This window comes from Lissotriton vulgaris, chromosome 1_1 (assembly GCF_964263255.1).
Source record: "Lissotriton vulgaris chromosome 1_1, aLisVul1.2, whole genome shotgun sequence".
Taxonomy (NCBI): domain Eukaryota; kingdom Metazoa; phylum Chordata; class Amphibia; order Caudata; family Salamandridae; genus Lissotriton; species Lissotriton vulgaris.
In genome coordinates, this window is record NC_141685.1 from 974,769,518 (window position 1) to 974,787,973 (window position 18,456).

Consider the following 18,456-nt stretch of genomic DNA (forward strand, 5'->3'; position numbering starts at 1 on the left):
ATCTTATCAAATCTGCGTTAATTACATTTAAAATGAGGTATATTCATATTGGTTTCTTAGGAAGATATGTCAGGGTCTGGTCTTCATTGAAAAATGTTGGCAATTCAAATGGAACTTTATTACTTTTTGATATTTAGAGTGATCAGGGCCAGAGGACCAGGATGATAGAGCGGCAAACCTAAGACACCTGATCCGAAAAAAATGTGTATGTTTAAATATATGCGGTGGGAGCCTTTAGGGCTGCATCGTAATGGGCCGCTTGGTTTCCTTTCTGACCGCCTCATTATGATGGAGGAAGTCAGAAAGGAAGCTGGCAGGTCATTCCGGCTGGCTTCTAATGGGCTCGTGGAGCCTATCTGCCAGTTGGAAGCCGGCAAGTAATCTCAAGAGCAGGTCTTTCCGCCCTTGAGATTACGATCACGGTTTCCAACATGCTTTCCATCCCGGCCCGTCCGACATGGAAACCATGTCGGATAGAGTGTTTGGGGGTCTCTAGCAGGGCCTGTTGAACCCTACACCTTGTGGCAGGCACCCTGGTGCGTGCCACATGGTGCAGGGATGAACAGCACCTCCCTTTTCTCAATGGGAGCTTGTGTTACAGCCGGTTTACGACTGTAACACACGTTCCCATCGAGAAAAGTTGAATGCAACGAAAAGTATTCAGTCGCATTATAACAGGCCGGTCGGGACAGTCGACCGGGTGTCTGTCGGTCCCATGATTGAGTCGGTGTCGGGCAGAATTTCTTCTGCCCAACATTGAAATAACGCCCCTTAGTTGAAACATAATGGGTAACCATGAAATATCATCCATTATTCCCATCAACAAATTCTGGTGACATCATAAACTATGAGGTCAAGTACTGAATAGTTTGTAAATTTCACCAGGACCTCTGAAAAACTATTTCCTTCATAGTGTATCTAATAGTGGCAACTGACTGGAATTATCATTTTTAGATTTGGTTTTCTTTTTGATGAATACATTGTTAATAAACCAATGGACACCAATGAGGTCCAGGGGATTTATGCAATTCTCAGACTGCTACGTTTACCACATAAATATGGACTAACTAAATCTGCTACACAAATTGTCACATAATCATCATAATTTCGAGATTTCACAAATAAAAAGTCTATCTCACATAGGTGAAAAAAATTGTACCAGAAAATGTGGCACATAGATTGTATTTTATGCTGCATTATTTAGATACAATTGCCGCATAATCCTAGTAGACTAGACAATGTTAAAGCTTTACAGAATGGTTTGGGTGATGCCCTAATTCTAATGAATCCCACCAATTTTGTACACATTACTTGTACATCATGTGATGCACACACTTAGAGACAATCAAAGATCTGGCAAATGTAGGAGAAAGAGAGAGGACCATTTCATACTCTGGGCCTAGTGACAGATGAAGCAACAGAGAAGCTCCGACAGGTGCAAAAATATTAACACCATTAAAATCCCACCTCAAATTGTGAAGGTCATTAATGATCTCGCTATCTCTCTCTTGCTCGGGATTCTGCACCACAAACATATGACCCAACACCGACGAGACCTCCACTGGCTCCCCGTGGAGAAGAGGGTCACCTTCAAACTCCTCACCCACTCCTACAAATCCCTCAACAACACCAGGCCCAAAAACCTCAACGAGAGAGTGTCCTTCCACGTACCCAAGAGGAACCTCTGCTTCGCCAAACTCGCCCTGGCAAAGGTCCCCCGCATTCACAGAAACAGAACTGGTGGAAGAGCCTTCTCCTACATTGTGGCCAAGACCTGGAACAACCTCCCTGTGAACATCAGACGCTCCCCGACCCTGCATAGTTTCAGGAAGGACCTCAAGACCTGGCTCTTCGACTGATACGGAGCTGCTTCCCCCCACCCTGTGTCTTGAGACCCTCACGGGTGAGTAGCACGCGTTTTAAACCCCTTGATTGATTAATTGCTCCATCTCGCTTTTCCGACCAAATGCAGACGTACTGGTACATAGTCAAAGCATGGACTAAACAATATAAGTTATTGAGCAAAGTAAGTGGGTGTGCTTAATCAAAGTAGAAAATGTACAAACCAACCGGGGAAACTAAACCAAAGATATGACTTGCATGAAACGATTTATATTTAGTATGAATTAAACTATCATATACCAGTGTAATTTTATATGTATGTATTAGAATGATCGAATTTTACTGGCCTTATATAATCAATGTTTATGTTTTAAGTGTTTAAGGAGTTAGGGCGAATTGTGTTATGTTTTTGACTCATTTTAATATAAAAAATATTTCATTTGTTTCTACAACCTAATTTAATTATTTTTTAGCAAACTGTAATCTAGAGAATTGGCTGATATGCCACAAGATCAAATACAAACAGATCACAAAATATTCTCACACATTTAGCTCAAGCTCCGCTTTGACACACCAAATTAATCGAACCCTATTTGAACAATATGTATAGAAAAGCCAGGTGACACTGCAGAAAGTGTAAATAAGTGTAGTGAAGTATATTATGGTAAGAGAGAGAGAGAGGGGTAGCGCCCAAAAATCATTGACCTGGGCAAGTGTCATCAAGGCAAAAATCGGATCTATACTGGGATCCGTACTATGAAAAGGCATTTAACCTCAAGCCAGAGATGTATGCATTGGGATCTAGCAGATAAAAAAAAATTCCCACAGTGTTTTATCGTTACCTAAGTGACAGATATACACACCCTGGTAAAGCAGTTCATTGCATTTCTGAGGCAATATGACGTATCTATTAATCAATAATTTTCTGCATGCAATCATTACTTTATTGTAAAAATAGCTTATCCTGTAGTAAAACAGCACATTTTCTGTAGCTACTTGTTATAGCTCAAGCTCCCCTGCCAAAATAAAATTAGTTGGGCTGGTTTAGGACAAATATTTGTTGACATTTTAAAAAAACACTTAGACTCCAAACGTGGGATTTTGAAAGCAGTGCCCACCTTGCCATGGGGGTTTCCTCCTAGAGCGAGGGGGGAGGGCCATTGAAAAACAGCTGTGTGTGGCGAACAACCATTACCGCGCCGGCAACACTACGCATGGCTTTACGTCGCATGCGTGACAACGCATGCAACGTTACCATGCGTGGACATTGCGACGCATACCATTACATCGCATGCACATGCGATGTAAAGGCGATGCTGTGAAGTTCCGTGCGAATCGTAATGGCGTTTTTGACTTGTTTGAATATGGACGAGTTTGGTATCTATGAACCGCAAATGACGAGTTTAGTGGGTGTACGCGTTTTCGCTACACTACTTTGCACCGTTCGTCTTGTTCGTGGGTTTCTTCATCTGAACCCACGGGTTCCATTTTAGATACAACATCCATTTTGTTTCTTGCCCTCAAGTAGCCAGCGAACGGGCACTGTCCGCTTCGTGACCCTGGGATTCCCAAGCTCTTGCGGAAGACACGTGTTCCTTTGAGGGTGTCTTTATGACGAGGGGAATGACACTGCAAAGGCAGATGGCTCCGCTCGGGGCTCATCTTGCCATGCCGGTCTATTGTTTCAGTCGTGCATGCATTGGGCACGAATCCTTTGATCCTGCAATCACGCTTCCGATATTGCCCCCTACACTCTTTCTCAATCTGTTGTCTGTTTTCTGTCTTCCTTGCACTTGTTTCTGTCTCTTTTCTTAACTCATTTACAGCCAGAATGGAATGTACTAATGGTGGGATAACGTACTTTTACAGTTGGGAACCGGCGATGTTACTATAATTATGTTCCTGGTTTCTGAATACATGAAAGCGACCCTATTGAAGTTTACTGTGGGAACTGAGTTGTGACCTTTCGTTCGCCATGTTGTGCTATGACTAAAATATGTATAAAAGGAGCGACCCACTGTTGCAATTCGAAGCAGTCTCTCAGAACCTACACGTGGTGTACTTCTTGTGATCTCTGTATCCCTGCAGTAAATAAATGCTGAATCTTTGACGCCGAAGGAAGTGTCCTGTGTCTCTGTGTTTTGTACGCCGGAACAGGTAACCCACGAAGGTTTCAGGTGTTGTCCCCTGGCACCGCTGGGCCTTAGAATAGCCCAGTCCTTCAGTTGGCGCCCAACGTGGGGCGACATCAGCGGTACCGGTCCAAAGCCCGACGATCGTGAGGAACTTCGTGTGAAATCTCCGAGGGAAGGTGCACCCATCTTCATCGATCCTGTTGTCGAAATAAGTGGCCCGAAGACTTTTCCCGCGAAGATTCCCGCCTCCTGACGGCTGCGACGGACTGATGCCCTGACTGTCGACCTGTTTTGGCGCCTGGCGTAGACCTTTGTACAGCGAGACGATAGACGGGCCTTCCTGGTGACGCCATTGATCTTTCAGTTAAGTATTTGTGGGTCGCTCCCAGTCCTTAGTTGTTGGTTCCTTTTTGGGACCTTTGCTTTGTTGTTGTAACTTCCTTCAGCTGGAACCGGGAGCAGAAACGGCGACGCTGCACAGGAACCACGAGGAAACAAAGGTAAGGGTATGTTTGGTATGCATTTCTAAGGGCATGCAAGCTAATGCTATACATTGTAATAGCATGCATTGTGATGTACATCGCGAACTAAAAACCATGTTGTAATGGCACGCGTTCATTTTGGTTCGCGATGAATAGTCATACATCCCTGTGTGTCCACCCATCTAAATTAGGTGTCTGGGCATACAGCCAAACGGCTAACAGCCCTTACTTAGTCTGCCCATCACAGGGCCCGCGGTAGTCTCTGCCATCGTCAAACTATGGTCCGCCCACATTAAAATTGGGCAGGCGGACAATTATGTTGGCGGGGAGGGAACTCCGTCACTGTTGCAATGGAGTTTTCGCTCCGTCGACATATAAATTAGGCCCATGACACTAGAAGAGCTTCCCATATTTTTAAAAGCACTCCAAGCTGGAGTGCCGGGACCTCTTGTGTTGGTTCTGGCTGAATTTTATGACCCAAAATGTTAAAAAAAGAGTAAAAGACATGTTTAATATTTTATTTTTTAATGTGCTTTATTTAAAATATAATCACTGTTATTAAACATTGCAATGTGTCAGTTTTTGAAATATACATTTTATTATAGTTATTGGTGACTTTTTGACTAAGCCAATAGATCTGTTTTATGTATGTTTGTGTGCTGACCCCTGGATAAAGTCAATAAACCGGCTAACCCTTTGACAAAGCCAAGAAGTCTGCTTTACTTAAAATCACCGTTTATAGAGTTACATGACATAGTCAGCCATATGTAGTTGGGGCGGGGGGGGGACGGGGGGAGTAGGCATCTGTGGGAAGGTTGGGCGCCGGGCCTGGCCACAGGCCCAGCGCTGCGCATAACTCTGCACCGCTCACGGGCTGACGGCAGGAGGTGTGGATGCTTGCTGGTTTTTGGGCACCCAAACACATGCTCCACACACAGGGATAAACACCTAACTATGCTAAAATAAAAAAAAAGAGAAATGCACTTAAAAACACAAAGGTTAAAGGGACGTGATAGTTAGCTGAAAATGTCAGTTAAAATATGCCACTTTAAACATAAAAAGCACTGAAATTCACCACTTATTTATCTCAACTAACTAGAACTCATGCCCAGAGTAATTATAACTTGCACCCTCGCCATGCACTGCTAATTACCTCCCACATTACATCCTTAATGACATATGTTATGGAATCATTGATAATAGGAGTACAACATCTGAAATGACATCATTGAATACAGCATAGTGCATGTCAGGGGTGCAAGTTCTAGTTACTTGAGATCATTATATCTGGTGAATTCTAATGGTTTTGTTTGTTTAAAACTGCATGTTTGAACTGTTATTTAACCTTTGTTTTTCTCCGTGTGTGTTTTCAAACACATACAATCAACTTTTGACTGGAACCTCCAAAACCCTCTCTTATTTGCCATCAACAGCACAAATCCTAGATACTGACATCAACACCAAACTCATCTAACTTACCACAGTTGACCCCAAACATAAATCTCATCCAGACCCTCATCTTTCCTTACCAGTTCTGATCTAAACCAAGAAAAGCATCACCGGATACCAACATCACCACCAGAGGTCGCCATCCAGTATCAAGGCTGGATAAAGCACTTCAAACTCACACAATGCCATGATCTGTTTTCTCAGATGCTACCCAACACTAACTTATTCAACTACACTCACCACAGGTGCACCCACCAAGTATTTCAACCAACTCTTCCAAGTTCAGACTATTCCATCAGCACCAACGTCAAACTGGAACAACTCACCACACCAGACTAATCAAACAAACTACACTGAGTACCACCATTAGTGATCCTACCCGACCAACACTCCTCAGGTATGACATTCGCACAATGCAAAACATTTTCATGTACGTCAAGTAGATTGGGTGCAAAAAATTTGCAAAAGTCCCCTTCTCTAACTTTCTACCTTTCAGAAAAATCTTCAAATCGGCTATTTCAAAATCAAAATGAGCAATTTTTTCATCACACTATTGACATCCCAGCATAAAGTGTGGCTTTTCTTGCCTCTCCAAAAAGTGTCATTGAAAATCCTGAGTAACATGTAGAAAGGTTGGACCAACAATACAATTTTAACTCCTCCCTGGTTTCTGTAACTTTGGTAAAATAATTTCGAATTTCCTACACTGCAGTAACTTGAAAAAAAGTTTAACTTTTCTGCTGAAATGGTTTAAAACAACTTAGAGACATTATGTTAAACTGGAGATTGTATTGTAAATACTCTTTGTATTTAAAACATTTTCCTTTTGCAGATTTCTTTTTTTATTCTAATATTTTAAAAGGAGATTTTTTTCAAAACATTAGTTTAAATAAAAGAAAAGTCCCTAATGACGAAACATTTAACTACATTCATTCTTTGTTCCTTTTCAACACATTGCAGCCTTTCAATCATGCAGACTTTTGCATAACCAAGTGCAAACTCTGCAAATCACTACAAGCTGTACCATCATCACAATCAGCATAACCCACATCAACCACCACTGATCTCATTCCATCTACACATACCTTGTGTGACATCCGCCATCAGTCACATCCATTTATTTCAGAATTTACATACAATTAATCTAAATTTGACAATTGGTTATCCTGAAGTCTATCATTGCTCCAGCCCGTGTAGACGAAGTTAGCACATCCACAATCCACACACACACACACACACACACACACACACACACACACCCCAGGTACAATCACTACTCCACTAATGCACCTCAGCATCACCTACCCAGCACTGGTGCTAGTTACTGTACCTGACGCGACCACCACAGGCTTGACATAATCCGGATGAACCAATGACACAAGGGGTTTGAAGGGTCCAAGCCATACGAGGGAAATATGTTGAAAGGTTTTTACTCTTTGAGCCAACACTCTTAACCCATGTTCAGTAGGAGTAACCTGGAAGTTAAATCACATAAAAACAAACAGCCAGTATTTATCGTTTTTTTCCAGCTCAAAAATATTTCAATTGGTAATAACTTAAATTGATAAATTAAGCATTACCACTGGAGCACGGCAGTACATCTCCCAAGAATATCTTTAGTAGGTGGCTCAAGGCAGTGTTATTCCCTTTTCACCTCTTGTACTTCTTGTTTTTTAACGAGTGTTCGCTTTTTTGTCTACTCTTTTGTGAACTAAAATGTCTCCTCCTCCTGTTTTCTCCAGAAGGACAATGGTAGATGTCTTGCATCTGAAAAGCGAAGTCACGGACTGCCTTCCACTGCTCCAACAAAGGAACGTTTTCTGACATGAATAAAAACTGACATTTAATTTCCTGCACCCAGCACCTCTATCGAACCACCTCCATGGTCTGTGGTCCGGGTGTATAGAAGCAAAGTATACATAATACTGGAGAACCTAGCTCCACAGAGGTTACGCATGCAGTCAGTAAGGACCTAAGGGAAGTATTAAGATGTTTTTATTGTTACTCGTCAAGAGGGTGGGCTTGTGCAACCATAAAGACATATAAAGAGCAACTCTGGCGTCCCTGACCGTCATTTGTGGTTCTAATGCAACATCTCAGAGCTTCACAAGACACCTTAGATCAATAATCAACATGATGTATTCATCGCAAAATCCATCACAGTATTTATTTGACCAAAGGAGATATATTTTAGTAAGCATGATGGCCAATAAGGGAAGCTCCATCAAATTTAAGGAAGCATGTGTTTATTGGCACAACACCAGTTAAGAAACACACATGAATTACACTAGTAATCTACTGATACCAGCCACAGAGATGGAGGGAAGGTGTTTGTCATTGATGATGACATACAAACATTTTAACCAAAAACAGAATGTGACGCGGTACGCTTGTGTGAATGTGACTGTGAAATAATCGAAAAACAAACACTGAAGATCGAATGTACCAAATAAAGAAGCAGAAGTCCTTACAGGATTGAATCCAGCAACGGTTACGCTTCAGCACTTATTACACTGAATCTTCTCTAAAAAGTGAAGAACTAAACTTGTCCCAGAAAATGTACCATCACCCATTGTACAAAGAAGTACAATGCTGCCCCCATACAGTTTGTGTACTTCAGGTAAAATACTTTTTTAGTTGCAGGCTCAACAACTAAGTGGTGAGCGCTTTGCAGCCTTATGGTTAGGTTTGTGATATAGAAATACCGCATACATACATACCACAAAATAAATAATATTGGACTAGCAAGTGTTTCATTAATTAGAATTATATATGATGACCTTGTCAAATTTGGTCACACGCTCTACATTTGTGGAAGGTACGCTATAATTTTGTTATCTGATTTACAGATGTTAAAAAGTGAATAATGTACACAAACACTATTTGCGTCGTTCAGACATCTACTACTCCACGTTTGATTTCTTTTAACTTCCTGTTACCACCAGCTGAAATCTGCTGATCAGAGCAAGCGTTATTTGTGCTAATTCCTAATCACTGTAAAATATTATTTGCTCTAATTTGCACTTCCACAGGATGCTAAATGAGGCTGTTGCCGTTGTGCTGTTTCCACTGCAGTACCAATGAATAATGAAATTAATAAAGACCACGAAAACCTTAGGTTTGGTTTAGGAGAATAACAGGATTTCTCTTGAGCCATCACTTTGGGGAATGAGCAGAATTGGTGGTGCCACATCGGAAAGAAGTTGGAAAAACAGAGAAGGGAATCTCGCATCCCGAGTGACCGATGCATCATCAGAGAGGCTGTGCGCTTTAGGTCAAATACAGAAGTAATCGTACACTGTCAACGTGTGCATTTCACTGTTACTATTAGTTAATATGAAAAGTGAAGTGTGCTTTAAGTGTGTCAAAAATTTACAAACAACTGGGGGAGCTAAATAAAATTTAACCAGCAAGAAAACGAGTTGCATAATATGATGTAAACAGTATTTTCTATGATTAACTATTTAAATTAGAAATACATATGTTATCCTCAAATGGCCAATTATAATATGTTTAGATAATTCTTTGAACTGGTTTTAAGATGCAAAGGCTTCGATAGAATTGCTCTATTATGTCTTTTACTCACCTTCGCCAGTATTTCCCATTTCGACGATTTTTAGCAGCTTTTCTTTCCATTTACCTTTATGTAGTTCATTCCCGGCCATTCTGTTCCTAAGGCTGGTCACCATGGACCCCACCTTTAGCAATTGAATTACCTTTTATTATGCAAGTACATTCTCATGAGTATTACCTATGCCTTGTACTGGTGAACTATTTTTTCTTTTTCTTACCCTCACTTTGATCACCCTTTCTCTATTATTGTTTCAGCTCTCTCTCAGGTTTGTTGTATTTGCTGAGTCCTGATGAAGATGCTGCCATTTTTAATGGGGTCGAAACACTGTCTACTTCAAAAACATAGACCCTATATGATTGTTTAGAACTTGCCGGAATGGCCATGGCCGCCCTTATGTTTGTTGTTACTCTTGTTGATCAAGATTTATCACTTTTGTGTTTCACCTCTAAAGAGTGCATGAAGCACGTTTGTTTTGCACCATTATTCATCGCACTGCTATCTGTCTTGAAATTGTTCTTCATAAACTTCTTTGAATACATTTTATTTACATTTGTATTTTTGCATCTAAGGTATTGTTACTAGGGAACCAGTGTGCTTTTTGTTATAGTTATTACCCCAAGTCTCATCCCCAGTGATCCTTGGGTCTCTCTTGTTGAAATTTTATTAAATTACTACTTAAAGCATTAACTTATTTAAATTAACTTGCTGAATAAAATATATTGGAAACACAAATAAAGAGGATTTGTTGTTAGAGCGAATAAGTGTATTGAAACACATTTAAAGCAAAATGGTTAGGCCACACCTAACATGGTATAGATACAGTAAGAGGGGGATTCTAAAACGAAAGAGCTGTGTACGTGAATAATCCAATACACAGCAAGGTTCCAACCTCTCATCCAAGCCCTTCTCTCAAACAGTTTTTGGATGCATTTCTCTTCAGCCCCAAAGTTCTAGGCATTGGGTTCTGCCATATATTTCCCCGACAAAACAACCAGTTTTGCCTCAAGGGCTCATCTTACACTGAATAACACATAACATCTTGAAAAAGGTCTGGAATGCCCTATAGCCTACCTTCACCAGTTGCAAAACCACAAGAACACCTTTCACTACCACATGTTCTCGCACTCGGATGATCAGAGGACAAAATAAATGTAGGCAACTGAAAATGTAACTTTTTTATGCATACTATGTTTTTCTTTAGCACAACCATACATTAAAATATTTCAAACATTCAAAAAGCTTTTCTCTTTTTAGAGGAAACACTCATCTAAACTCTTGAACTGTTCCTGTTTTTAGTTATTAAAGTTATTTTGACTCCTTTTGAGAGATGTCAATTGAAACAAGACGTTTCATTACCATTCGTGAGGAAAAACTATTACCACACCAGGCTCTTCATCAGGAGTTCCTCCTTCCTAAGCCGAGAGCTCCTTGCGAGAGACTTTAGTATACCTCGGTGCACTGCTAACAGAAGGTCTTTGATGCTTTTTCACACTACAATACCAGCTACAGATTATGCACCAAACAAATAATCTCAAAACATAACATATAAAATAACGTTAAGATAATATTCATAACGCTGATTTAGAAATTCAAAACATGTGCCACTCATTTTGCATTGTGGCGCTGCTACCTGAAGCTCGGAGGAGAGCGCCTATGCAATCCGGATGAAAGACTAGGATTATTGGGAGATAGGGGGCGAACCACCAAACGCAGATGAAAACGTGTTGGCAGATGATCCGGTCTACATCCTGCATCCCCTCCTCATTGCTCTTCGCCTGCAAACAATTATTCAGAGTTAGGTCACACTATGCGGCCTTGCTCCGAGTATCCTTCCGCTGTCATACTTTAAGCATTGCACTACAAATTGTCACCATCTCCCACTTCCCTCAGGTGGCACCACCGGCTTCACTTTATATATTCAAAAGAAAGTAACTGTATTGTGACACCCTCTGTCACCGCCCCCCCCCCCCCCTCAGGATTCACTCCCTTATTTCCAGTGCAGGCTATTCCACTCACTCCTTGAGAGCACGGAGCAGCAGCCACTTTCTGCTGTGGCCCTACCAGTATGGAAGAGCCGTTGCAAAGAGCATATACTGTGACCACCTACCACCATGCCATTATGAACAGTGTTTCTGTCCTGGACGTTCATGTTATAGCCTAGTACATTCTGGGTAGTCTTGGTTTGCTTCCAGGGAACTAATTAGGCAAACACACCTGAAAACAATGATTTGCAGGCAACAAATCGAGGATTATAGACATTGTCCCTAATGACCTTAGAGCAACTCTAGATCCCCGCTTCCTACAGTCATCTACAGACCTGAGAAAGGTGGGGTTTGCCAGTGGAAGGTGAGACACTGCTGCACTTACCCTTCCACTGCTCTGGGCTGTAAGCAACGAGGGGGGGTCATTTATACTAAAGCGTTGGAGGAGCAGCACATGATGCACGTGGATACCTTCCCTCAGATCTGTGGACCTTAAAGTATCAGGTTGAGGCAGTACCTGATGTTCGACAGCCTTCCGCATCTCTGCTGAGACAGACGGAGAAAGGTGCTGCACATTCAATCTCCTAGTAATAACTGGGGCTAAGTTGGTCTAGTAGAATTGTTGCAGCTGAAAGTAAAGAACAAGTGCTTTCCGTGAACCTAGGCTTGTGTACCAAATGTTTTATAAATGTTTTTTTTTATAAACTACTTTATTCCTCATCATCCAGAAGAGCCATCTTTAAGAAAAAAAGGTACTGACCTCTAGCAGTTGCCTTGCAGCTTAAAAGAATTCTAGAATCGTCACCCTCTGCATTATTCGCCACATTGTGTTTGAGTCCAGAAAATAATGCAACAAGAATATGTTTTTGGTTTGCCCCAGCTACAGAGGTAGTTTGCGAGACTGAGTCTGACGCTGAGAATAAGCCTACAATGCCCACTGCACTTACGCCATCTTGAAATTCTATTTTTCACGTAAGGTTCCTAAACAATCATGTCTGGGAGTAAAAATTCACATTTATTGCAAATAAAAAGTACCACAACCCACTGCTAAGAGCCAAGGAGCAAAAGAATAGTTGCCAGATGAATACAAATACCAAGAATTGCAAGTGAACAAAACTCAATCTTAAGCACTTTCAAACTTTTTTCAGCATGAGTTAGTGAAAATAAATTCCTTTGAAGCAAATTCTCTTCCAAACATCATCATCTCACAAAACTAAACTAATATCTACTTGATTGATTCTCCTTAGCTAGAGACATCCAATGCCTCAACCACTGACTGCACATCTTTCAGACCTGGATGTCCAGCACCTACTTGAAGCTCAGCTAAGACAGAACTCCTGTCATTTGTCAAGAACAAACAAGAAGTAGTACATATCTGGCACAAATACATGAACCTTCAACGTTTGGACCCCAACTTTCACCAAATGCCAGTACATTTATTTGGATTCACCCTAGACAATACCCCATGCTCAAGGAACACATACCTAGAAAAAACACAAAGATGACCTGCACCAGCTCTCGCCTAAAAAAGGTGAAACAGCTTCTTACAGAATACGACTTCAGAACAGCTGTTGAGGGCCTCATACTCTTGAATTTGGGTGGTGGCAAAACCGTGCCCATGGTCTTACAGACTCCACACTGGCATCCCTGTCGGTCATCCTACATGCCATCCATGTCAGATATAAGGCTTGAAGATATGTGATCACGTCCCCCCACCTCAACCCACGCTATTCCCGATGGAACTCCATTGGCTCCCCTAGCAGACACTCAGCGTCTTCAAAACCAGCGGCATCATTTACAAAGCAATCGCAAGAAGCATCCATGCTTATCCCGCAGGCATGCCCACCATCTCTGGTGTTTCTCGGCACACAGCCAACAGACAGGGCGCCATCACACTCCAGAATAAGAAGTGTAAAATAGAGTTAGCAGATTTTCATTTGTCACCTAAACCACATTTTAAAAGGTGTCAATTATAAAATCATATTGCACAAATAAAGACTGGTAATAATACATTCTAGAATCTGAGTCATGGGGTTTTGCCACCTTACGACACCAATTAAAACAAATAACACTGTGGGGGGGAAGCACACTGTAGGATATAATTGTCAAGTACAATTCACTTTATATTGAAATAGCAACACTAAACAGCCAGAGGAGTGATTTAGCTGACCGCTGATGCATGAACGTTTACATCATTTAAAAAATAGAATTGCCAACTTCTCCGATTAAAAACACAGCTCAATTTTAATTAGTCCTCAATCAATTAGCTTATCTTATTTCATTTTTTAATTTTAAATTTCCAAAGTTCATTTGACTGATGAATCAGTGATCAATAACACTTGGGAGGGCTAAAATACATATCAATCCACCTCTGGCTTCCTCTCAGTATTAAATGTCACACATCTTATCAGTAAATGATGTCTCCCTTTTCATTATATGGTAGATCTGCACAACATTTTCAACATGACACTAGCTCAGTATTTACTTAATAATATCATACGAGAACCCCGGTGATGTTTCAAAGTTGACTGTTCGGTTAACCCTTTCCTCTAGCCTCCCTTAGGGAATTTGATTTGAAAGTTTTCGACCTTCCCGCACCAAGAACAGTGCAAAGTTGCACCCAAGAGTATCTTGGTGCCAAGACAGGTGACAAGGCAAAGGATAAAAGACGGGGATGCAAACATAAGCTGAGGGAGCGCATTGAACAGAAGATCCAAGTTTTACCCTCTTGATAAACAATAGATGTTAACAGATCTACAGAAGCTCAAGGGGAAAGTATTTACACATGTGGAACTCATGACACTGGAAGATCACCATCCTATAAAAATGTGAATTAAAAAAGGGGACCTTAAAGAGTAACTGTTGGGGCGAAAAAGTCCTCTGCATGGTAATGGACATGCATCCCTCCCCGAGTGCCCCACCTTTGCTGATGTCTGGATCCCTAATGCTGATTTTGTTGTCATAGGCAAACATGGATCACGCGTGTACGCCATGACTTAGGCGGTCTCATGGACTGTTGTCTTGTAGGCCCGGGAGGGGCTCCAAATCGCTAACATCATAGTGGTGGAAGGCTACTATCTTCACCAGGAATTAAGCAGCACAAGTGCAGTGGTGGCAGCATAACGCTTAGTGAGCAGAAGGAATGAGCAGGTCCTTGTTAGGTCGATCCTGCATCCAGCTCTTGGCGACTCTGCCGCATCGCAAAACAAAATACTCTAAAAAGGGGCTTGAAGCCCACCAATCACTTAATATTGGATAGCTTAATGGTCACTCTTATTTCATTTCTTCCGGTTGTTAATTGCGTCCAGTCATTGCATTCGGTTTTCCTTTCTTCTTCTTGTTGTTCCTATGATAGAGAGCATGACCAAACCACTGGTTGATACCTTTAGTTGTATGTGTCCTTCCGCCTGGTGTGCTCAGGTTGATGTACTTTTTTGTTTTCATCCTGCCCCCCTCTCGCTCCATTGCTTGTTGCCCCCATCCCTCCTGCACTGTTACTTATTTCTGTCATTCGATTGTGCCCTTATAATCTCATGGAGGGTTCTTGATTTAACTCACTTCCAGTCTGTAGCACATATTTCATCTGGAAAACTTAAAGAGCTTCATAAATGAGCTGCTATATCCCTCAACTATGAATCAACTTGTAATAAAAAGAAAAAATGTATTCGGTGTCGCAGAGCTGAAAATGTACTAGATTAGGTCAGACATTCATGCTTTCAACTCATTCAGGTCCAGTAAGTAACTTGCAACTTGAACTAGACCAAGTTGAGTGACGTCCAGCAAATGGCGTTAAGTTGATTTACAAAGTTATTTTCCAATGTCCCTCTTATATGTTCGCTGTTCAAATGTGTGTTCAGAATGCATGAGATGTGCATATGTGTACATTATAGAAGATGCTGAACGGGGAGCGACGTACTGGGAGATAAAAAGAAAATAGCCAGGGCAGTGTCAAACAACACGACAAAACGAATACGTAGAGGTGATTGCTGCAAAATTGTCAAAACATCGTATGTATGGTCGGGTTGTATTGCTGAGGTTGTTTGTTTAGCTACAGTGTTGGGTGAATAAAATGTTTTCTTTCATTTGTGCAAACCACAACCCCTTCTAGGTTAATGTTCAAGAGGTGTTGAAAGGAGTACCCGTGACATAGAAAAAAATTAGGACGGCTCTGACGCGACTAGTCTTAGTTGAGGCTCCTCTTTCTTGCATTACTGTAAACTGGCTTTTCTGCCCTTCAGCATGTTATATTGTTTTGTTACACCATCTTTCAAGGTTTCAAAATATGGTGTTTAATAACTGGTTGATTAAAATAAGGGCTACCCTATTGCATCTCAGTGGGTTAAGTGCCTGCTGCAGCTATCCGGAAGCTAGCACTCCTATTAGTGAACAGATAATGTCACAACTCCATCGCCTTTGTTGGTTGCCAATGAGAAAGCAAATCTGATTAAGTGCTGAAAGCCACACGTAAAGCAGTTAACAACCAAACACCTGGATATATTACAAAATGAATAATGCTATGTGCCCCTCCAAGTGGCCTAAGACACACTAATAAAATGCTTTATACACACAGACGCACATTTGAGTCTAAGTGAGATTGGCTCCACAGGTTGATCCTTCCTAAGTCAGTAAAATGGGTCTACCTTGAGTAACAGTGATCTGAGGTTTTAGAGTATCTCTATTTAAGGATATCTACTATTTCTGTAATTCTAACTGCATGTAACCAGGACCCGATTTTACGACCTGTGTTCATCCAGCCTCCCCGGGGACTGTCTTCATGTGCAATCTGATCCAGCTTCAGCCACCATAGGTGCCAAAGTTGCCACCAAACTCATTAAATAATAGTTACGACAGCTGCCACCACTGATCTTTTGCAGCCCTCAAACACAAGGCTCAGCAACTTCAGACGCACACATCCACATGCACTAATCATAGCGGTGATGACCAGAGACTGCATTCAAACCAAAGTCTTCAAGACTTCCCCAACAACCCAAATCTCACCCAAAAGCAATATCACCAAAAGACATTATCACCACTAAACTCAGCGTAGAAAACGTACGTTATGTATCACTATCAGGGAGCGCATCCAATACTAGAGCTACATCAAATGCTTTACAACACGACCATTGTTCCCTACACTCCATCACCAACCTATCCAACTGCACTTACCCCAAGTGCCATCATCAAGGATTTCAGCCAACCTCTACTACGTACGACAACCCCACCATTAATTTCATTTGACTGGAACAAGCCCGGGACCAACATCACTACCAAGCTCATCCAATTAAATTTACATCAGGAAGCACCATTCATGATCTGAACCACGCCTCACCCCACAACATACCACAGTCAACACCAACATGCTTCCTCATATACTGCAGACAATAGGAATGCGAAGATTCAGTAATTATCGCCTGCTAGAACTTTTGAAAGTTCATGAAATTCTTCATGAAGTCTGCAGAAGTGCCAATTATTTACTCCTATAAAGTAACAAGACAACTGGATGACAATCAAACTTCACAATTTTTCATGATCACTGCATGAGGTGGAGTTTTGTTTCATACTAGCTGCCATTAAAAATTCCATATAACATTTATAATGCTAAGAACAACAATTCCAATTCAACTCCTAAAAGTCATCTATAACTGTGTAATTTTCTAAAGCTTTGTAACTTTAAGATTGAGCTTACCTAAAAAGATGTAAAATACGTTCGAGATTTGAAAAAAAATGATCGTATTGTACATTCTTTTACTTGTTTATAACGTCTTTTTTGCAGCAAATTGATTTATCAAGCCCGATATTTCATGGCAATTTTTCAAACTTGAATTTGACTTAGAAAAGCTTCACCAATGGAAAATCCTTCAGTGTGTTCAAAACTCTCCAACTTTAACAATTTGCAGTTTAAAATATCCAGAATTGTGTTTACACAAAGGAAGATTCTGCACATCTGTACAACTATTCCATCACCACGAAGCCAAACTACCCACTGTTGCAAACATCACCACTATTACCATCTCATCTGTATCTGTGCCATATGGCACCATCAACAAACACATACTTCCTCACCAGAATTGACCAATGTTGTTGAATGTCACATTTCAGGATACCAACATGAGATATATTTATATAAACAGAATCTAAATAGAATAGTTTTTCCATTTATTAGTTATCTTGAAAGTCTACCATTGCTCCGCTCCGGAAGGACCACGGTTGATCTACACCAAGCCAAGGTACAGTCTACAACCCACTAAAGCCATGCAGCTGAACCTACCCCAAGCATCGCCACATGTTACTGTACCTGACGCGGTCACCAAAGGCTTAACGTACTCTGGATGCACCAGGGACACAAATGGAAGGAAGGGTCCAAACCATGTCAGGATTATATGAGGCATTGTTTTTACTCTTTCTGAAACTTCTTTCAACCCCTCTTCATCTGGATTAAACTAGAAATTAACCACAAAAAACAAAACAGACAGCAGTTAATTACTGGCACATCAACCATATTTGCAGTGACAGCACCTTAATGCCAAATAGAGTGGGACACAGGAGGGAGTATCTTCAAAGAGTATCTTTGGTAGGGGCATGAGGGTCTATTAATGCAGTTTCACCAGTTGCACACCTTGATCCACGATTTTACGCTTTACTTTCCTTCGTTGTAATGTTTCCCGCTCCTTCTGTTACCAGGTTGATGGCTTAAGTCTTATATAGTTTTATGGAAGACATATAAAAGGGTCCCGAAGGACTTCTAGAGCCAGGCAAAATCAAATTGACTTGGTCCTGGGACCCACATCACCTTTACCCTTCTTGGGTCCCATGCAACTTGACCTACAAGTGACTGATTGTCACTAGTGGTTTTTACCATTAACCACAAGGATAAAGTTTCACAGTATTATTTTGCACTGATTTTATATTGCTTCCTGAGTCCATAACTCCGGTTATATGGATCTGATTTTGTTCATTTGGTGTCTAAATTAAGATAAAAATCTGATTTTGAT

General features: G+C 41.1%; 1 protein-coding gene across 10 annotated transcripts in view; it reads right to left on the bottom strand.

Annotated features, from left to right (window-relative positions):
- Positions 1-18,456, bottom strand: part of CYP4F22 (cytochrome P450 family 4 subfamily F member 22) — a 295,859-nt gene that overhangs the window by 101,847 nt on the left and 175,556 nt on the right. For 2 of the 10 annotated variants that reach the window (XM_086960247.1, XM_086960286.1), the window contains exon 3: positions 7,239-7,383. The exons of 6 other annotated variants lie outside the window; for them this stretch is intronic. In XM_086960247.1, the coding sequence (XP_086816373.1) occupies positions 7,239-7,383 (145 nt within the window). Of the gene's footprint in view, positions 1-7,238; positions 7,384-17,759; positions 17,905-18,456 lie in introns of all 10 variants that reach the window. 2 more of the 10 variants (XM_086960229.1, XM_086960263.1) reach the window with 1 other exon arrangement.